General features: G+C 42.8%; 1 protein-coding gene across 5 annotated transcripts in view; it reads left to right on the top strand.

Annotated features, from left to right (window-relative positions):
• NRG1 (neuregulin 1) overlaps positions 1-22,792 on the top strand; it is an 882,008-nt gene that overhangs the window by 687,998 nt on the left and 171,218 nt on the right. For 2 of the 5 annotated variants that reach the window (XM_081129571.1, XM_081129573.1), the window contains exon 1: positions 889-1,449. The exons of 1 other annotated variant lie outside the window; for it this stretch is intronic. In XM_081129571.1, the coding sequence (XP_080985697.1) occupies positions 1,344-1,449 (106 nt within the window). In that variant the 5' untranslated portion in view covers positions 889-1,343. Of the gene's footprint in view, positions 1-823; positions 1,450-22,792 lie in introns of those variants that run through there. 2 more of the 5 variants (XM_081129572.1, XM_081129575.1) reach the window with 2 other exon arrangements.

A 22,792-nucleotide genomic window follows, 5' to 3' on the forward strand; every position in this document is an offset into this window, starting at 1 on the left:
ACGGCCCCGGGCTCCCGCACCCGCTCCCCGCGCCCAGCCGCGCGCCGCCCGCCCACGGCGGGAGCGTCACTGTCCGTCGCCGAAAACCAGGCTTCCACGGTTCGTTTGAAACTAAGTGGCGCGATAGTTTAGGACACCCTCTTGGAAGAGGTCAGGTTATTATTATTTATTTTAGTTGAAGCTGAAGGTGAGGTTTAGCGGGCACGTTGTAAAGCCCATGGAGAAAGGACACGCGGACGCGCGCACTCAATAGCAGACCCGCGGGGACGGTGCCATCTGACCACCTTCAAGGGGCACCGAGCCCTCCCCCTGTATCCAGGACTGTCTTACCCGCGCCTCCTTCCCACCCAGTTCATTTCTGCCCTACGAGCGTGTAACTCACTAAAGGAAGGAAGGAATGAACCCCAAACTCTCCTGGGAAAACAGCAAACGTTCCTCCCCTTCCCAGGGGTTCCCGAGCCTTAATTTGGGGGCAGGTGTCAGAGTTACAAACTTTTGTTTCCAACGTGTCTCTGCGTTAAAGGGAGCGGACCAACCCTTCGGGGCGCTGCCTGGCTCTGGAGAGCGCGGAGCCGCAGCCGCGGGGTTCCTGCCTCGGTCCCCCGGTTCGGTTCCCGCGGCGCGCGGGCTGCGCCGTCTCCGCGCAGGTTCCAGCGACCCCTATCGGGGGTTCCCTGCAGCCGCGGGGCGCGCCGCCCCCCGCCCGCCGGCCCGGCCCGCAGGGGGGAGAAAGGGGCTGCGCCCGGGAGCGCCGAGCCCAGGCTCCTCCCGGTGGCGTGTCCGCGCCTCGGGGTGGGGGTGTGGTAGGGAAGGGGGAGGGGGCGAGCGAAGGGGAGGGTGAGAAGGAGGCGCCAGCCTCCAACCTGCGGGCGGGAGGTGGGTGGCTGTGGGGCAATTGAAAAAGAGCCGGCGAGGAGTTCCCCAAAACTTGTCGGAACTCCGGGCTCGCGCGCAGTGCTGGAGCAGAGCGGTGGCGGCTGCCTGGGCGATGGGAGCGCGGGCAGGACAGTGAACGCCTTTCCCTCTTCGGGTCGCCAGCGTGCCGGACAGAGGCCAGGACAGGAGCCGACGGCGGCGGGATCAGCGCGGCACGAGCAGCCCGAGAGCAGGCGACCGCCGGCCGGAGCGATCGCTAGTCCCAGGTGCCCGCACCGCACGCCGCGCCCGCGCCGCTCCCCCAGGCGGCAGGAGGCGTCCCCGCGCCGCACGAGCGCCGCAGCCCGGCCGCCGCGCCCCGCAAGGGACAAACTTTTCCCAAACCCGATTCAAGCCCTCGGGCCAAACTTGCCGCGCGTAGCCTTCGCCCGCAGCCGTCGGCGTACAGCGCGCACTCCTCTGGCGAGATGTCCGAGCGCAAAGAAGGCAGAGGCAAGGGCAAGGGCAAGAAGAAGGACCGAGGCTCCGGCAAGAAGCCCGCACCGGCGCCCGCGGCGGGCGGCCAGAGCCCAGGTGAGTGCGCCGCGCGTGGCCCCGCGGTCCGCCCGCCTCCCCCTCCTCTTCCCGCGGTGCCGTCGCTTCTCCCCAGGCCGCCCGCGCCCTGAGCCGCGAGCGCCTGGCCCTGCTCCCGGGCGTCCGCGGAGCCGGGCGGCCCTCGCCCTCCGTGGCGCCGCCCCTTACCTGGGCGCCCAGCTCCACCCGGGCGCCCGCACCCGCCGCGCAGGGCGAGGGGCGCAGCCCGGGCCCGCGCCCTCCGAGGGTCCGCGAGGAGCGGCGCTCCCAGGTGCGGCCTTCCCCCGGCGCCCAGCCGAGCCCTGCCGCGGAGCGGGACCTGGAGCGCGGGGCGGAGCGGGGCGCGCGTCGGGAGCGGGAGGGCTTTGCGCGGGCCCCGTCTGCCCTCTAGCGAGAGGAGCGGGAACGGTGCCCCTCGCTCGGGAGCGCCCGGCGGTCGAAAGGCCTGGGCCGCGGCTGCGCTTCGGCGTTGTGGGCAGAGCGGGAGGTGCGGGGTCCTCGCGTGTGCGCACCGTCCCCTGATTCGGCCCTCGGGCACTGGGGTCCGATCGGCGGAGAGGGATTCCTAGAGGTCAGCCGAGCAGATACAATCTAGCCCAGTGCCAGGAATCGGGCCTGTTCCAAATAAGTTATCAAACTTTCGGCTGAGCAGTTCTAGTTTTGAGGAACTCCTTGATAAACATACGGTCCATTGATGTTCCCAAGAGGTGCCAAAAAGCAAAAGTTTATCTGAATTTTTGAACCCAGCTGTTTACGGGTTATATAATAGAAGGAAATGGCCGTTGAGGCTTTTTAGAGACAAATCTTGTATTTGATAATCAACACGGACATGAATGACACTCGCACCTTAGATTTCCCTAACAAGAGCTGATGCTTTCGACGATGTGTTGGACAGAGGAGGCATCCCAAATAAATAGCTGTTCGTGAGTGATTGAGTGAAAAAGATGCTTAAAAAAGAGAAGAAGGGGAAGAATATAAGGGCTTTTTTTTTTTTTCCTGCCCAAGTCACTTGAGCATCCCCCAACATTTTTATTGCAGTACCTCTGAAGAATTAATTGAATAGCACTTGGTAATACTGTGGCTGAGGAAGATAAGCAGAAGTATTTGCCTGTTCCTTGCAGGAAGAAAAAAAAACTTGCCAAGTCTTATTGGCATCACCGAGAGCATTTCAGAACCTGGCATGTTGGCAAAGGCCTTAAGCAGGTTTTTAGCAAAACAGAAATTGAACAGAGAGTAATTGGCCACTGACCATTCCTGTGCATGCTTCTATATAAGATACTGCTGATCAGTCACCTTAATTACCTTTCATTAGCCCTAATGAGGAAGTACTGACATTTTCCTTACTTGTATCCTATGTTTTGGAGATACCATATAGTATTTCATTCAGCAAGGTATGAAATGGGGAGCTGGACTGGCAACCTCTCTCAGTGACTTTCTCTACTGTCCTTTCCAAGGTCATCATAGTAAATTAAAGAGACCTTAGACCTAACCCAAACTGTAAAGCTGTAAAGAGTTATTTGTAGGGCCCTTTAGGAGTTCTCTGTCCTGCCTGTGAATACTTTGCGTTCAGAAGTTTCCATGGTCCTCTGTAGGTGGTCTGAAGAATTAAGGGAGGGGGGAGCAATGGTTTAAAGTAACAGGTTTGCATTTTTCATAGCAGCAGTGCCCTAACACAGACATTGTGGGTAAGCAGGTAGTTCCCTGAGGGAGGAGCTTAAGAGCAAGGAGGTATTTCTGTGCCCTGCAGGTATTATCTACTAGGTAGGTAACTGTTGTGACTACCTGATGTTCTCTCTTGACATGGATTCGAGAGCTTCCTTGGTGGCTCTCTTTCTGCTTTTCGGTCCCGCAGCTGTGATTCCCTCTAAACCTGTGATTCTACTATCTTCCTGAAAACATTGGGGTGACCTCGTCTCTAGATTAGTTCTTTGTATATTTGTCTCTTTTCTATCAGGTAGTAAGTGATCTTCTATGGGGAGGAAACTTTTACTCCATCCAGGACACCTTGTGCTTGTTAAGCTATATAACCCATATGAGAATATTTATTCTTCATTTGATGTGAAAAGAGGTCAGCTTGAAACTAGCTTTATAGAAAAGCACGGGGCATTAAATAGTGTTGCTTTGAAATCAGTGTTTCCCTCCTTCTTGTCATTTTCCTTATAATGGACCAGTGTTTTTTCCTTCTTAGGAGAATGAATAACTGATAGCCGTAACAGCTTATGGGAGAAACCCACAGCTCTTTTTCTACCTTTTTATGCACTCTGTAGTCTTAGGCATTCTCAAAGGAAGGACCTCTAGAGGCCCTAACTATAGCATTGCCACTTGCCTGCCCAAGTCAGGACTTACAAGGACACCCATGTCTTGAATGGCTCCTGTATTAGTGCCCTTCAGTCCCAAATTTTACCCCTTTCCTTAAACAGCCACTGAAACTTGTGTCTTACATGATACACATGCAACAGCCAGGCCTTTCTTTGGATGTTATAAGAGTCCTTCACGACAGTCGGGGGAGATATAATCTGGAGAAAACTCAGCCTCTCCGCCCCGCTGTGAGCTGTATTACATGCAGAGGCATAAACACATCTGTTGGAGGGAAATTTTCTGGAGAAAAGGCTTCTTTAACTTCCATGCGCCATATGCGACTGAGATGTGATGCATACATGGCTATGTTTTACAGCATCCACATTTTTATACAATTAACTGAATGTTAAATTGCACACAGTTAAGGCTGCAGATGTTCAACAGAATTATCTATTCCGTAATAATGGCTCTTATAGGTCCCAAGCCCTTGGAGCCACTAATTCCTCTTCTTTTCTCAAAATAAGCAACTCAGCAAAATTCTGGGCTTTGTAACGCGGATCCATGTACCAAGGGCCTTGTAATGTCCAGGGCCTCCTATATGCCAGACCTCCCATGTTACAGGCTCTTCCTATTGATTGAGCTCAACAAACTTTTCCTGTTGAAGCCTGAATTACAAAACCAGAAGTTTTGTTTTGTTTTGTTTTTTTCCTTTTTGGTATTTGGCTCTAAGCTTTCCTTTTCAATCTGTTTGCTGATATGTTTTCCTTTCACTAAAACACTGCAAAGAATTCTTTTTTTTTCTTTTTCTTCTCTCTCTTAAGTGGCCTGGAACAAACCTATTATCAAGCCTAGCCCAGTTCTAGAGCTATTGGGTCTCCCTTGACTCCTGGCAGAAGAGGCATTTGTGAGGACAAGTGGTAGAAAATTCGAGAAACTTAGTATCCCCAACGAGTAGAAGCAGAGCCCTGTGTTCCCCAGATGACATCACCCACCTGCTTCGTTAACTAATGGTCTCCTTGGGCTGAAGTGCTTGTAAACATTCTTGGATATGAAGTGTCCTGTCACTAACAGGGCAGCGTGTGTTTACAGACCGGGAGGAATGTCCAGTGATCTGTTTCAACCTGGTTACTTGTAACCACTTACCTTCTGTAATTATTAAAAACATTAGGTAATATTTACAGAATGAAATAGGATTTATTTTGAAGAATTATTTGGAAGCAGAAAGGGTGGGAGAAAATGAGATATTATTCTCATATCTGCAAAATGATAGAATGATATTAACGGGAGAATGGGTAGGAAAGAACATATAACCTTAGAAGATGTTGAACCAGTATGAGAACAGTAACCATTTATGTGCCAAGCTCTCTACTGGACACTTATATTTATTAACAAGGGGGCTACTGTTTGTCAATATCTTACAGTGTGGTCTATGTGTTTTATCACCCGTCTTCTAGGAAGGAAAATGTCTCACTATTAGACAGCAAGAGGATGCCTAGTTACATCCTAGTCTGCAGCCAGATTGCCTGGATTTAAATCCTACTTGTGCTCCTCATCTGGATAGTCACGGGAAAGTTGCTCAATCTCTCCATGCCTGACTTTCCTTATATGTAAAATTGGGATAATAATATCATTATCATCATGAAGTTATTATGAGGCTTAACTGATACCCATAAAAGCCTTCTGAACATCGCCTGCCATAAGTGCCCAATAAATGTGAGCTCTGTCTATAAAATTACTTCAGAAACAAATAGTCTGTGTGTTTCCAAAGATATTTGATATAATTTTTAAAATCTACCTTTTATGGCCAAAAATAATCCAAAGCTGGCCTTAGATTAGAGTGAGTATAAATATTAATATCTAGTACCTGTAAATACAGAGAAAAGTGGATAAGTATGTCAAATACCATAACTGCATATATGTATAATGAAAACAGTTCTGAATTTAGTCTAAATATTGAAAGAAGAGTGAGGTGCAATATAATTTTATCTCTGGCGGGAAAAATGTTGAGATTTCAAGCTATGAAAAGAGTTTGAAACATGACTCCTTTTCTGGCAACACTGAAGAGATGATGCTTACCCTCACTTTATTATATAGAATGCATAATCTCTTTTGGGACTAGTACAAATTGCAGCAATTGAAGAGCAAAGTGTGTATTAACATGCCCCTTGTTATCTTTTTATCAAGTGTAACTGTATATTGCCAGTGAGGTTCATAGAATCGAGTGCAGGTGTTTCTAAATATAACCAAAATAATGAATATAATAAATCCACGTTTCATACTATTTTCTTTCCTCCCCCTCCTCACTAGAAGAGCTATATGTAGTGTTTAAAGTTCTGGGGCTTTAACTCTTACCAAATCTGTGTTTTTTATTAGCATTCTTTAAATAACGTGTTAAATTTGACTTTTCTAACAGTACTGAGAGTTTATTGTGTTCTGTTACAACAGAAGGAAACAAACCAAGTGTCAGTGTTTTGGGTGAGTGATTTTATTTGCTCAGAGAAGCAAATAAGTGGATACTAGACTTTTCAGAAGATCACTTCATAGATTATGTACATGTCTAACCACTATGTTTCATACCTGAAACTAATATAAAATAATATTGAATGTCAACTTTAATTGAAAAATAAAAAATACACATACAAAAAAAGAAACAAATAATGGACTTCTAATATTTTGGTTAATCCTAGGGCTCTCCTCTTGACAAGCAGGAAATACAAAAAATTAAATCAGATAGTATGAGCTTAAAAAACAGATTTATCTTAGCCAGAGAAAAATAATATCTGTTAAATGTGCTATTAGGTACATAAAATGAAATTGCCCCAAAGAAATGTTTGGATTCATCCTAATCTTAGTTTATCTTTGTGTGTGTGTGTCCTTGCATGAGCTCTAATAGATTAAAAAAAAGGAAAGCTACCAAAATGCCAATAGATGTCAGTGTTTGTTGCTTTAGAAAAAGCAAGGTGTTAGAAAAAAGAGACAACTAATTTATTCTCAGTTTTAATAAACATAAAGCTGGCTACTTTAAAAATTTGACCACTAAGAATACCCTCTATAATTTTGCTTATGTTGTTGATGAAAATATCATGTTTTCACACCCCTTCCTTTTAAATACTAAAAGATGCCTCTGCAACAAATTCCTCCCAAAATTCAGAATGTAGGCTGACAATAACACTAATCAGTACATTTCTTCTTTTTTAAAATTTAGAAACAATTATTTGAGAATTTTGTTACACCTTGGATTTATTTTGCATTTTTCAACTATCAATTAAGTATGCATGTTTCTCATGTCACCTCGATTAAGACTGAACAAGTGCATTTTTGAGTCCAACTCAAGTGCGATCTGTGGAGTTCAGCCTCTGGAAGGCCCCAGATGATCAGATTTCTTTTCTTTCCTTGTCTTCCTGGTGTCACCTTTCTCTGGCCTCCAGAGGGTGCTCCAAGAGCATCACACTGCTATTCCCCAAAGAACGACTCCTTTTTTCTATTCTGAAGTTACCTCGATATTCTGGGCAATCTTTGGGGAGGAAGAGGGCCTGGATTTCACGAGTTAGCTGCTTCAACAGGAGTTTGTTTTCCAGCTTGACCCAACAGCCTGAATTTCTGAGGAATTCTGAATCAGAACATTCGGAACCATCATCCTGATGAGTAGGAATCAGGCGGCGTCAACTCGCAAGGGGACATCTGTGAGATTAACTTTAACCAGCACCTTTTCCCTAGAGAGCCGAGCACCTTTCAGTGGCCTCTGATAGCAATGGCTTTGGAATACTTTCAGGCAGTACCCACGGAGAGATTTAGTCACACTTAAGTTTCACGCTGATGTTGCAAAATTGTACGGGAAAGCATGAAAATTGAACGAAGGATCTTTACTGACTCGTTTGTTTTCATCTCTACCCCTACCCTCAACCCCTGGCTAGCACGTTTAAGAACGCTACTTTGAATGACTTACACATTTTTGAAAAGGGGTTTGAATGATGAATTCTTTTGGATCATGGGCTAATATTGTACCAATGTCATGTAGTCCCTGTTATTTGCTCATGATTTATTCCACCCTGCACATGTCATCTTCATCGTGAGTGACTCCCATTACCTTACTCCCATTCGTTTTTCAAAGTGCAAAAGTGGTCACATGCTTTTGGTCTGAGAAAGGTGTTATTGATGGGCAGTAGGTAGCCTTTGCTCGGTCCCAGTGTCCCCAACCCTTCATTCACAGCTTCAGGACGCAGGCAGCTGGCTCCTCTGGGCAGCTGTTGAGTTTCCCTTTCAATGATGTGAGAGTCAGAGAATGTTTTATTAGGTTGAACCATATGAAATTGTCAAATGTTAAGGTCATACGTGACTGAATATCATCAGTGTCATATAGTTTAATATCTAACCTTTATGCTTTACATATTATTTTAACTAATATAGTAACGACAACTTTAAAAAAATTCTTATAAGTGTTTGTAATAAAGTGAGGTTAAAGCAATATATAAAAGGAATGTGAGCTAGGAAATCATTGAGCCAGTGGCATTTTCTCCAATAAATAGATCAGGTCATATGATATCCATATAAAATGAATTCAGCATAAAGTTAGGGAGCCAGGGCAATGAACATTTTCCCTTGGAGAGAAAGTTGTACATTTATACCACAGCATGTAACTTTTATTTTTATTGGACATGTTAGCAAGCTGGTATCATGCTTTATCTCACCCACCATTATTTCTAGAGAGATTACAGAGATTTGAGTAGGAAATATTGGCGATTGGTGAGTAATCCTACCTTTATTTTATGGAATAATACAGTTTCACAGTGCTACATCAATTCAATTTTTTCTAGTAGTTTTAATAAGTGTGAATTTTACTGTCTAGTGAAAATGCATCACATTTTGAATGGTCAGTGGTCTATATTACTTTATAAATAAGGTTGAATATAGATAAAGCCAGTTTTTTAAAGTGTGTAGGTTTCTGCTTATGGTTGTAACTCATCTATTTATTGTAAATAATCTCACAATTGTGGAAACAAATGGCATTTTTAAAAGATACAGCAGTCTTCTTAGCTATTCCATAAGGAATCTAAAACAAATCTTTAAAAGGAAATGTCTAAATTCCAATTTGGAATGCATTTTTTTTCCAGAACAAAAACATTTATAAATATAGTGAAATGTTTTGAATACTGAATGCCTTATATTTAAATACTTCAAAATTGAAAGTTGAAATTTCTACATGTTTTATGTTTCTCAAAAAATATTATTTACCCTAATACAAGGCAAATTTAAATATTAATTATGTATAGAAAATTTTCTCTATTAAAGTCCTGAAGTTTTACAACTTAGAGTTTTGAATCTGAGCTGTTTAGTATGTCATTTATTAGGAATTTTCATTTGTATATAACAATAGGAAATGACCCATGTGAGCTGACAAGAAATGCATTCAAAAATCAAAAATAATAAAATGACGGAGGTAGTCAACAGGTATTTAAAAGAAAACTAATGCTAACAACAAGAGAGCTTTTTTAAAAATAGAGATAAACACATAGGTTGCTATTTAATGTTTAGAAATATGTACTCTGTGAATCTAATGTTCTTTTCCATTCTTAAGTTTATCAGGACTTAGAAAAGTTTCTGGTTGTCCCTGAATGTGTCTCCTCTCCCCTTTCCCCGCCTTATCCCTTGGACTTTCTGCTGTATTTTAGAGGACAGGTAGGGTTGTAACTTGCTCTAAGACTAGTTGATTAAGATAAGGAAACTCATTTTAGACACAACACACTATAGTGCCTCCACTGCGCCTACATGTGAACACTTGAATTATGTTTAACATGAATTAGTTTATGAACAGTACCTTTTTGTGGCTCTTGTGCCTATATGAACATTTGAATTGTGCTTAACATGTTAACATATGAAAAACAAATTTTTTGTGGCCCTTCCCTTTGTCTTCCCTCCTGCCCCTACCCCAACCTTGGAAAGTTTACTTTCCACTTATGAGTTTATACTATTTTAAGGGTCATAGACATTTAAGTGAAAGGGTTCCTTTGTATTTGTTTTATATATTCATCTATTCATATAATATATATTCATATGATATATATTCATATAACACATATTCATATATTCATATATTACATATCCATGTCATATATGAGTATGCGGCACAAAGACTTTTTTGAGTGGTGGCCAGCATCATATCCATTTGTGGCCTCAGTTAAGGCTGATATTTGAAATCAAGATTCTGATGATTCTAAGTTTAACTGATAATTACGCTAAAGACATTTTTACTTTTTCTCCAAGCCCACTGGAGTGAAGGAAGTACATTGTGTGGGTGGCATTTTGAATCCACATTTACCTATTTCACAGGGGACAGGATGAAACCAGATTTTCCTAAAAAGGACATACTTGGGCTCTAGCCCCTCTGGGTGTGGCCTCGCTCCTGAAACCTCGAATCCAGCCTCCTGCAAAGGAGCTATAGGCTGACTTTTGGCAGCATTCTGGACCTGAACAGTATTTTGCCCTCTCCCCAAATCTGGCCTACTCACCTTAAAAATAAAAGTTCCTTTTCTGAATGTCGTCCCTAAAAGGGAAGATCAGCTCTGTTAGTCCTGAGCCGGCAGGCCAAGTTAGACTCCTCGTAGTTGAATACAGTGCAGCACTGAGCACAACACCATGAACTTGGCCTTCCCACAGCCCAGGGGGAGGCCCTGGCAGCAGCTGCGTGTCCCTCCCAGGCAGGGAGGCGCTGGCTCGAGGCAGGTCACACCCGTCCCGAGAGCAAAGGCCCTGGCCCTGTCCTCAGTGACACGCTGCGAGCCCTGCCTGCACCACCTCCTCTCTCACGGCCACTAAAGCCCTGGAAGCCTCAGTTTCCACGTGTGTACACTGTGGGAAGAAATACTGTGAAATTCCTGTGGTTATCATAAGAATTAGTGTTTATTGTGCTGAGTACAGAGTGAGGACTAGATGATCTATTATGTTGGGTTTAAATGTTAATAATATCTAAGCACTTTTTCAGTGTTCACCTAATAGTAACTTCTAGTTACGTATGTCTACGTCATTGTTGTCTGAATGTTAGCCTTTCAGGAGATAACTTCATAAATATTGTACCACTTTCACAAGGCCTTATACATAGAGGTTCTTTGTAAATAATTGTCATGTTGTTGAGAATACATATTAGATATTTATTTGGAATAGATTCTGTAGCTTTGGATCATGGGTGAGACTTGGGTGCGAAATATGTAGCACATTCATAAAGAGATCATCTGGACGTGTTTAACCTGACGTTTAGCTTGAACTTTGCCCTGTAGATATACTTGTTTTTGGAGAATGGAGGAACCCTTGTGATGATGTGTTAACAGGTTGGCACGATAACAGGTTATGTGCACTTTTATCTTAAATAAGACAAACACACACATACCCTTAATTTTTTAAAATATATGCCAGTTAGTTCTTTAGATGTGACTTTCCCATTCCTTGATGGTCCACAGTATATTGCACATAATGCCTAGGAGAGAACTTTGCACACAGTTATTAATAGGATAAATGAGTGAGAATCATGTTTCTCTTTACATTTGTTGACTATTTTGTTTCCTGAGCTACAAGGGTAGATCATTGTAGTTTATGAATTGATTTAATTGGAGCATGCTCCAACTGTGTTGTGAGATATAGTAAGCCCATTGTCTAACGTAATTTTTCATTTGCATGTTAAGCAGACATTATTTTGTGTGTATGTATCAAATCTCCTTTTATATTCTTTTGGTATAATCTCGCCAATAGTCTGTCAATATTTGTGTTAAGCACGATATTTCAGTATTTAAAATTGTAGTATTCCTTACATGCTTCATTTAAATTGTTTTCAAATAAAAAAGGGGAGCTTGTCTTGAAGCCCATGATGTGGTAGATTTTTTTTAAAGAATAGTTTATTGATTTTTAGAGAGAGAGAAGAAAAGAGAGAGAGAGAAACATCCATGTGAGAGTGAAACATTATTTAGCTGCTTCCTACACACCCCCTTCCGGGGACAGAGCCCAAAATCCAGCATGTTCCCTTGACTGGGAATCAAACAGGCAACCTCCCGGTGCACATAAGGATGCCCAATCGACTGTGTCACACCAGCCAGGGCAATATGGTAGATTTTATAAACAATTATAATAGCAGTAATTTTGAAAATTATTGTCATCTATTTCTGAGAAAAATATTGAAGGCTGTTATTATTGCCCCCAGAAGAATTATTTCAAATACAGAAAATAGATTGTGATTATAATTTGTTTTAGTGAGGTGACCTTGCTGTATGCTTGGAATCTTCCCTGGGGGGCTGGGGAGGGAACTGCTCATACATTATCCATTTTGGGAAAGAGTTATACATGCAGAATTATAGAAATGAGCTGGTGGGTTTGGTGAGAGAAAACCGATTATTTGACTACTCAGTTGAATGGAAATAGAAATACATAATTTTCCATAAATTGAATTGAATTGAAATGGGGATTTAGGTCTTAAGGGTTGCTATTTTTTTGTTTTTTTTTCATGTTGATTATAATGTGTGTTTTCAGTTGACCTTAACCTGACAGGGAATGAAAAATGTCAATGGAAATAGTTATTTTATTTGATATTTGGAAAGCAACATTAAAGTTTTAAATGTTGGGTGCATTATTTACACCCCTTCAAACAGGACTGTGATCCACTTCAGAAATGCAGGTGAGACAGATCATTTATAATCTTTTCCCAGGAATTAACAGAAGCAATAGGGAGACTATAGACCTCAAGACCTCTGCGGATTCACTGTCCTCTCAGATCACATCTACATGGGACTCCTTCTACCAAGTAGTGCCTCTAAATTGGACCAGGCACAGGGAGAAAATGTCACCACTTACAGTATACCTCTGATTACAGAATAGATATTCACAAAACTTAAAAAGCTCAGTGGAAGCCCCATATCTGAATTTGGTGACTGGTCACACCCTCTAAGGTAAAGACATGTCTCAGTGCTTTCCTGCCCCTTCCCCCAAAAGGGAGGCTTATTTCATTCTGCCTCTTGAAGTCATGATGAGAAGGCAGGACACAGCTCTCTCCCTGCTTTGCCCTGAGTCCACCAGTCTGGGACTAAAACTCCCCGTGGCCAGAAGCATAGTGGCAGCTACCTTCTGGGGACCTGCATCTAGGCATATTTCTTTGGGAAACTATCAAGGTCCCTGCACCTCTGACACCACAGGATTCCATGAGAGAGGCAGCTGAAGGCTCTTTTTGCCATTTTAGAAATGTGGTTTATAAAATCACTGCTGACCTTAACACAGATGCCCTTTTGGGATGCGTTTCTGTGAAACTCATCAGCAGCTGGATGGCACAGCCCCTGAGTAAAGCTGCTGCTCTTGAGTGAGATAAGTCACAACTGCATCTAGAGAGCAGTTAGTTCATCCCCGAGTGGTCCTCTAAGTCTCATTAACTCGCAGAGAGAAATATCCCTTTGGCAGATTCACAGAGTTTTGCTGGTATTAGTATGTTGCCTCGCTATAAGATATAAAAAATGTTCCCTACTTGGGACTTTTACGAGTCTAGTCTTTGATTATGAATATAGCAGTGCTTTATTGAAAACTCCCTTGACAAATTAATCAAACACTGAACATCTTTGGAATTGTCATGTTTCATGGTGCATTTGTAACTAAAAGCCTCTTCTTTAGGAAATGACTGATGGTTTCATGGAAAAAGTCACCCTATTTCTGGCCACTTGAGGAAATAAGAAATGGAAAATGATTGCATATTGAGACCCATATGCAGGGTTCTGAGGACAAAACTTGCACATGGTCTAAATATGTGGTTATGTTTTCTATGGGCACAGACTTTCTGTTCAATTACTTTCAAAAACTATTAACAAAGAATTATACTTAAAATTGACTAGAGCTACCTTTTAAGTGGTCATATAGGTTTACTTTTTATAGGATTACTTTTGTGATTGCTAGTTTTATAAATGATATTTCAGGACTTGGTATAAATGCTGAGATATTAAACTATAAGGACATCAACAAATATGTATAAACAAATAGTTACCTTTTGACATTCTGTCACATAGAAAATATACTTTGAATATTTGATTTATCGGAATATTTTATTACCTTGGCTATTTTATTTACTTATAAATTATCTTGCTTTTGTATTTTGTTTGTAGGGCAGAAGCCAAAGCCATCTCAGCTCTATTTTGAGCAATTTAGATTTTTATTTTGTATTTTAGTTCTGTTGTCACCCGGAGGAGTTTTTAACTGAGTGGTCACAGGTGCATGCTGTAGCACTTCACATCTTTACACTGCGACCTCCTCAAGGTCATGTCTGCCTTATGCATTAGCCTATCACCAAGGGCCAGCACAGTGCTAGGAACATAGTTGTTACCCTTAAGAACCTACTCAACGGTTGAATGAATGAAGGGATATTGCTAATTTGCTTAAAGCAGTGATTTGTGGGAGTTTATGGATGTCAGTTTGGTTATTATGTTACTATCAGTTACTATTTAGTTATTATATTACTATCACAATTGCAATATTCATGCAAATCAACAGAACCAGTGATTCAGGGATCTGTTCCTAAGTTGAATTCATTATTTTTCTAGTTTAGATTTGCCCAGTTTGTCTTAGAGCTCTCAGTAAGTAATAATCTGCTTCATTATTCAGGCTAATGAATAGAAATGAGAGGTTTGCTTAATCTGCAATTCTTGCTAACCCTACAATATTTTTGTTACATTTTCTCTTAAGTACATAGAGGCAGTTAAGAAACTAATTATGCTGATGCTGTTGAAGGAGTTAATATTTGTAAATACTTAGACTATTGCCTGGAACATAATGTTTACCATGTTAAGAGTTTGTTATATAAATCGATAACAACTGTTCCTAGTAAGTAATAAAAAAAAATTATAAACAGTGTTAGTACTGCCTAAAAAGTTCACTCTAAATACAACTACTTTAGTCTTGGGAAAAAAATCATAAAATGTTAGAACTGAATCATGTCTTTTTAGATGAAGAAAACTGTAGGGTCCAACAAGAGCATCATTCCCAGCACTAGGACCCAGGAACACAGATTTCATAGTAGGGATTTTCATTATTATGATGCTACAACTTTCAAATCTAGGATTGGCTCTGTGTGTGAATTCAACTTTTATAATGCTCTGAGTGTTATTTTGCTTCCAAGTAAGAGAGATGTATTTCTGTTCCATTGAATAGCAGCTTGGCATGCATCAGTGATATGATTTTAATTCTTTGGAGAGTTGCAGTACATTTAAATCAGCCAAGCCTTCTCTTTGTTTGTTCCCTGTTACTGTGTCTTGCACCCAAGAGGGTTCAATAAATAATGACTGACGAGATGACCATTAATGTAAGTAAGTTCTAATGTCATAACATGGAAGAGGGAAGGAGTGTGTGTGTGTGTGTGTGTGTGTGTGTGTGTGTGTGTGTGTGAGGGGCGGGGGAATCCATGTATGGCTTGGGCTGAGCTGTCTAGGTGCTGTGAAATGTTATTAGCACCGACACCTTAATGCAAGAGGCCCTTACAACAAGAAAAGTCTCTGTGGGCTCGCTGGATGGTCTTTGTAGAAAAATAATGTGCTTGCAAAAGAGTTGTGAACACTTGTGGCTTGACAGCTGCCCTAAGACCACCAAGTCACTCAGTTGCGTCTGTGAGCCACCGACCAGTCACTGATCACAGTGACATTTTACCAATAACAACCTGAATTATCTTTGACCCAGAGACCCAGGGGTGAAAGGCCTCCTCGTCCATTATTACATTTCTAGAGAGGTAGTTCAATTTGCATTAGGAAATTTCTTTCTGTTTTATTTCTTTAGCTTTTTCGGGGGACGGGGAGCAGGAGGAATGAGAGATGTGGCTGTTTCTCCCTGCCCCCCATAGGATTATTACTTAGTTCAAACCTTTGTTTGTAGGATGTTGCGAGCATGCTGAAAGAATGGCAGGTCCCAAGGCGCCACACTCTGTGGTCTCCGCCTGGGCCTCCCGTGGAGCATCGAAAGGCCACTTGGAACCTTGGAACTGGAGCTCCCCAGGAGAGTGACACTGCGGGGGGGGCTTCACCTGAGCAAAACGCAGGTGCTCTGAGGGCGGTAGAAGCTCCTGGAGCTGGCTGGTTCATAGTCAGCCGGACCCATTCCTGAGGGACTGAAGAGTGACTAGAAAGGGCCCGAGGAGTTTATTTGGATCCTGCCCAAGGACTGGGAGGACAGACACCACTGATGCCCAGCCAGTCGCGGGTCAAAAGCCTCTTCAGGGTTGTAACCGGGAAGCTGTCCCGGGCCAGAGTTGGGAGGGACAGGGAATGAAAACCCAGGGTGTGTGCGAGTGTGTGTGTGTGTGCGAGTGTGTGCTCGAGCCTGTAGAAGTGCACGGCAGGCAGTCACCTCGTGGGAGGAGCAGCAGCGTGCTGGTGGGAAAGGGCACCTTGCAGTCCGGAGAGAGCGCTGTGTTCACACGGATGCGGCCAGCATTGAAAACGCCTGGGCTTCTCTGACCAGAGGGTCTCGGGTTCGATTCCCGGCCAAGGGCACATACCTCGGTTGTGGGTTCAATCTCCGTCCTGGTCAGGGCAGGCGCAGGAGGCAACCAATTGATCTCTCTTCTTCCCCCCCTTCCCCCTCCCTTCCACTTTGTCTAAAAATCAATGGAAAAAATATCCTCAAGTGGGGATTTAAAAAAAAAAATCATGCCTAGGCTTTCTATCCTTGTCTAATAATTAAGAAGATTGATTTAGATGAGGTGTAAAAACGTCAGCTGTAAAATAAAACTGTGATTAAAAGCCTGCATTTTATTCGTCAGTGGTCTCCACGAGGCAGCCCTGCACGATTCTGTGTCACGCTTTCCTGGGACATTTTCGCTCAGAGGCCTGAGTAGTGAGCGCCTTTTCAGAAATCCTAAGGTGTTTGAAAAATAATAGTCATGGAAGGGCCAGGCAAATGACAGATTGCCTTTATGTAGGAAGCAGTTTATCTTCTACACAATAATTTCTGATGGGTCAACTAGTTATGTGACTAATTTATCTTGGCAAACACCTAGAAGATTTGTTTAGGCATGTGAGTTATTTAGTGAAAATGTAGGACATGATAATAAATATTTTTCTAAATTACTAGCACCAAAGCCTTTTATGTGAAATTCCCGCTAGGAACTGGGGACTGGCTGTGAATTGTGAGCTCTCAGATATCTCAATTTTGTTGTTCCCTTCAAAGCATATGATGCAGTTAGAGTTAGGGGATTTAACCTCTAGGGAGGACCAGACTCTGTGAAGCAGTACAAACCCAGACTAGACCAGGCCTTTGAGAAATTCTTAAAATATATGCTTTAAAAAATTAAACTTGTATAATTTCTTCTCTCAGTGGTTTATGTTCTCTAGATTTAATTTTGGTTCTTCTCAATCCTTAATTTATATATAATTTATTTCCTTTTTTTAAATGCAGGCCCTGTTTATTTTCCAGAAAAGATCCCCGGCACTAAAATTCTCAGGAAGTGTTTTAACCTTGTTGATCATCTTAACGGAAAGATCATATTAATTCATGATACCATATTTTTCTCTGTTGTAACTCTGAATTTTCATCAAGCTGTTCATTGAAACGATACCTCTTAAACTTTCCATTACTGAGATTCCCACGTTTATTTGTTCTCCTTTTCATAAAGCCAGTATTTCATTAGAAAAGCAGCAGCCGGCTCTTTAGGTGGAGTGTTACTGTTATTGTGAGCATGTATGATAAATCACTCTGATTGCCTTTGTAATATCAGCATCACCTAGACCCACACATAGAAACATAAAGTGCTTTTTTGCATTTCATAATCATAATTAAGGATTTATCGATAAGCAAATCAGAGAAGTGTATGAAAGGAAAACTGTATTTCTCAAAAACTTAATCTAAAGGGAAAAAAATTGAGCAAGCGTCACGTGCTTCATCGGGGCCTCTGGATGTATTTAAGTATATCATCTAGAGGCCCATTTATTACCAGGAAAGAATCAATTCCACTTATTCTTCTCTTTCTCTGTGGCACAGCTCCAGGAAGGTATTTTAATTGATTGGTGGGAAGATTTTAACTCAGGCAAAACTTATAAGCCAAGCACCATTATTTCTAGTACAGTGGCTTTACCACGTTATTGGGTAATAAAGCTAAAAGCTGCCAAACGTTTCAGAATTATTTTCAGAAATCTACATCCTCTTTGTTCTCATTACCTTGAGAAAGAGTTCAGAGAAAGGGCTTAATGAGCATGCAATTATAGTATTAGATAAAATATAGAGTTGGGTCTAAAACCAAGAGGCAGCTAGTTGTTAGTGCCCTTGCATCAGTTCAGAGCTATTGAGAAGTCAGTTGTCATTCTGCTGCTCTTTGAAGGTAATCTGCCTTTCTTCTCTGATGCTTTTAAGATTTTTTTCTTTTTTTTTCTTTTCCAGTTTCACTATGATGTATTTAGGTGTGTATGTCTGTATATTAATCCTGCATAGGATCCATTGGGCTTCTTGAATCTACCCATCGCTTTATTCTGGGAAATTCTCACCCATATCTCTCCTATCCCAAGTCCTTTATCCCACTCTCTTTCCTCCTTCCGGAACTTTAATTAAAGGTATGTTGGACCTTCTCACTCTAACCACCAGTTCTCTTTGCCTCTCTTTCAAATTTCCCATCATTTGTCTCACTCTGCTGCTACATTTCTTCTGATCTGTCTTCCACATCACTCCAGTGTCTTCTGCTGTGTACAGTCTGCTGCTAAGACCATCCATTAACTTTTCATGTCATTCTTGTGTTTTGTTATTTTTTTCATTTCCAGAAGTTTTATTTGCTCCATTTCCAAATCTTCTTTGTTGCGTTTTATACTTTCCTGGTCTCTAAAGGTATGGCCAAGTTCGTTATTCATTTCTTTTAGCAGAGTGAGCATACTTGCTTCATAATTTGAATATGATGATTTTAGTATATGCTGCTTCTCACTCGGTGCCTCATTTCTTTCTGTGTTTGGTTGTTTCTGACTCTGTGCTGGTTCTTGCTCAGGAAAAATAATCTGTGACATTTCTCAAGATATAGGATAAAAGGACATAACTGCTTGCAAAGGGGGCTTGTGTTTGTTCCTGCTGGCTAGCTCGGACCCTACCAAGTTCATGGCCTAAGGCTCAAGGGCTTATCACTCGTCTTACCTGGGGTTCAAGAGCCTGTTTTTAGCTCAACGTTCTCTTCCTGCTTCACTCAGGGCTAAGACAATGTCCCTGGTTCTTTGGGGTTGGAGAACAGTTGGTTTTGTTTTGCTTACCTGGGGGTGTAGCTTTTTTGGGGTCTCTGTAGGTATAGCCAGCTTAATATGGAGGGGATCTACTATAAGAATCCCCACTTCAGGCAGGCTAAGGGCCTTGACTGCTACTTCCTTCCTCAAGATGGGCAAATGCCCTCAAAGAAGATGTGGTTGTACTGTTCAGGTATTTCACCTATGTTTCTGAGTTCAAAATTTCCTCAGAATTTGTCCTGTAAGTTTCCTATTTTGTCAAATCTTTTTAAGGTGGTGTTTATTATATTTAACTCAGAATTTTTAGTTGTTTGCAGTATCAGATTATTGAGAAAAACTTACCCTCCATTACTGGATGAAGAAATCATTACGAAGAAATCATTACTCAATAAGAAAAAAGATGTCACAGCGCTATTAATGCCTCACAAGAGATTTGTTAAACTGAAGAGTACACAAATTCGGGCTTTCAGAAGGTGGCATTCTGATAGTGTACTGACTGCTTTTATTCAGCAAGCTTATATCTACTCAATTTTGAGTTAAGGACATCTGTATGAAATGCCTCAAGTGGAGGTAGGGATGAATTTTATAAACCAAAGGGTCAAGGGGTCAATCTTGAAAATCTCAATGAAATAAGGAAAATATGTGGCTCAAGATATAATCAAGGTGAAAATCTCCCTGAATATAACTACTGTGGTTAATACCAAGTTTAACCACGTCAAAGAATCAGAGTTTTAAGTGATCTTTCTGGTATAGTCCAATGCTCAGTCTTCAAGAGAAAAACAATGAAAGGTTGGGTGACTTGACCAGGGGCCTGCAGCAAGGCAGCCTGGTTGTCCATCTCCTGGTGTCACTGGATATCTACATAGGTGGGACTGGAGTGTGACTTTCTGCCTCGCCTGGGACTTTAAAACATCTTATGTTCTCACTTCTTTTGAGTAAACAATTGTGTTTTATTGCTGTAGCTCTCTGAAGTCTCTAGTATTTCACTCCAGCAGGGACCGCTTCAGGCCATCCCCACCCAGTGAAGTGCCCTGTGAAGTTCATGGGGCTTGTGTATCGCATAGACAGGGAGCAGGAGCACGCACAGGCGTCTCTGCTTTCGAGTTGCAGTTGAAGAAATTGTTTCCCAACTTGAATTGGCCGTGTGTGCTCTCTCTGCTGCTCGAGTTCTGGGTAGAGAAGTAGCTGTGATGTTTATGAAGGGAGCGTGGGGGTGGGAACAGCAGCTGCGGGACGTGAGGAAGGGACTGGACTCCGGTATTCATGTTTGGCAGGTCAAGGGTGAGATTCAGCCTGACAAGATTTGGACTATACCCTGGGCTAGCAGAGTAGTGTTAAAATCAACTCCAGGTGTTTCCGGTATTACTAATGCCTAAGTATTATTAAAGCAGAAATAATGTGCTTTAGGATGTGAGGGGGAGGGAGGTGCTCGCGGGCTGCTCGGGAATCACTTAGTATTTGTAATAGGGTCCATCCTCTCCTGACAATTGCTCCTGCTTGTCCAGAATGCGCCATAAATCTCCAAGTGCTCTTTTCAATAGCAGGAGTTGCCTCCAAGCGAGCTGTTAGCGCTTTTGTCTTCGGGAGAGCGCCGTCTCAGTGAACCTTCCTGCCTTTCCTGCCTCATGCTGCGGAGTCTGGACATCGCATTGGCACAGCCACAAGGCCCTAAGTTATACTGGAAATGAAGAAATTTTAAATCGTTGTGCTTATTTTTAAAATCTCAAGTATTAGCAAATGACAGATGATAGAAATATGCTGTAGAAATGTGCCTGAGTTCGAAATGATAGGCTTTGTAGAGCAGCTCAAGACATTTCACAGGAGATACTCCTCCCCCCTCCTCCTCCTCCTCCTCCAGCTCCTCCTCCACCTCCTCCAGCTCCTCCTCCACCTCCTCCAGCTCCTCCTCCTCCTCCTCCTCCAGCTCCTCCACCTCCTCCAGCTCCTCCTCCTCCAGCTCTTCCTCCTCCTCCAGCTCTTCCTCCTCCTCCAGCTCCTCCTCCAGCTCCTCCTCCTCCTCCAGCTCCTCCTCCTCCTCCTCCTCCAGCTCCTCCAGCTCCTTCTCCTCCTCCAGCTCCTCCTCCTCCTCCAGCTCCTCCTCCTCCTCCAGCTCCTCCTCCTCCTCCTCCTCCAGCTCCTCCTCCTCCTCCAGCTCCTCCTCCTCCTCCAGCTCCTCCTCCTCCTCCTCCAGCTCCTTCTCCTCCTCCAGCTCCTCCTCCTCCTCCTCCTCCAGCTCCTCCTCCTCCTCCCCCCTCCTCCTCCTCCTCCCCCCTCCTCCTCTTCCTCCCCCCTCCTCTTCCTCCCCTTCAGTCCCTGTTACTGTTGGTTGAGCCTCATTCTAGGTGTAAACTCTGCATGAATGCAGGAGGAAGCCATTCTCAATCCATATTGTGGTTAAGAAATGCTCTGTACCTTAGTATTGGAGGATAGGTTGTGGCTTTCTCTGACATGTCATTGTTGCATTTTGGGGGACCTGCAAATGCCCCATGACCATACCATCGATGTCCTTCCCATCCTGTCCTTCAGTTTCGCCTTACCCCTGCCCAAACACAAAGCCAAGGTATACACCCTTTGTTAAACTTTGTAATCCTCCCAGGAGAATGCCCTGCTGGGGCAGCTTGCAGGCTTCTAGATTTTTTCTGAGACTCAGTTTCTCTCTGGGTGAAAGCATGCCTACAAGTTAAAATGAAACTGGACTATAGACACCTCAAGGGCAGAGTGTGTCTTACAGAGCTAAACTTACTTAAAACTGTGTCTCGTATATAATTAAAGCTCAGTAACTATCAAGCATAAGAATGAATTGGCACATTGAACAGACTAAATGAATAAAGCTAGTTGTTAAGAGAAGTGAAGTCCCACTCTGTGCGGCAGGTCCCTCTCCTGCTGACCAAGCCCTCTGCACAGTACCGTAAGAATGCCTCCCAAGGAAGACCTCTCTGCCTTGCTCTTGCTTGGTTCATTAAAAATTGGCTAATTTCCTCCAGCATTTCCCTTCATCCAGTCCCCGCCTCCTGTTCATTCTCTCTACTGCTGAGGGAGTTACTGTCTGAAATTTGAACTGGACTGTGATGGTTTTTTGCATGAAAAGCATTCTCAACTCCCTTTACAGATTGAATTTTACTTGCCTGAAGTTGGCATGGCAAGGCCCCTTAAATCATGACCCAACCCCAGGCATTGCCAGGTTTTTTTCTGTCACTCCAGCCACTCTCTATGCTCATCCACATGGAGCTCACTGTCCCCTGAACAGCGGTGTGGGTTCATAGTTTTATACCTGTGATCGTGTGGTTGCCTTTGCGTGGCATGAACTTCTCCTGTTCCCTAACTGTCCAGTTCTTAGTTTTCCTCAAAACTTAATTGATGTTCCTCCTCTACATAGCTTTCCTAGACTCTGCACAGTTATTTACATTTTCTCTATGCCTTCACGATACCTTCTTTTCTATATCTCTATTGTGATGCTTTTTGCTGATTGTAAATTTTTTAAAATCTTTTTTCAAATGTTCTACCTCTCTCCTGACAAGGAGATCTTTCAACCTTTCAACATCCTAACACAGTATCAGCGTGCAGAAGGCTCCTCATATATGTTGAAAGAATGAGAGTATCTAAGCAATGGTTATGGTGTGACACTCACGGCCTCCTCCCTAGATTAACCTTGACAATTAATTATTCATGCGGTCCACAGTATCGCCATCTATGATCTATCACATTCCAGTAATATATTCAAAGTAATACCCACATAAAGGTCATCTGAAAAGTCCCTCTCATTCTGTAAAATGCAAGAGTTCTCTTGGTAAGGAAATCTATGTAAAATCTAATTTTGGGTTTGGCTGTTTGTGTCCAAGTTTTGGTCAAAG

Source organism: Miniopterus schreibersii, assembly GCF_964146895.1.
Source record: "Miniopterus schreibersii genome assembly, chromosome: 2".
NCBI classification, from domain to species: domain Eukaryota; kingdom Metazoa; phylum Chordata; class Mammalia; order Chiroptera; family Miniopteridae; genus Miniopterus; species Miniopterus schreibersii.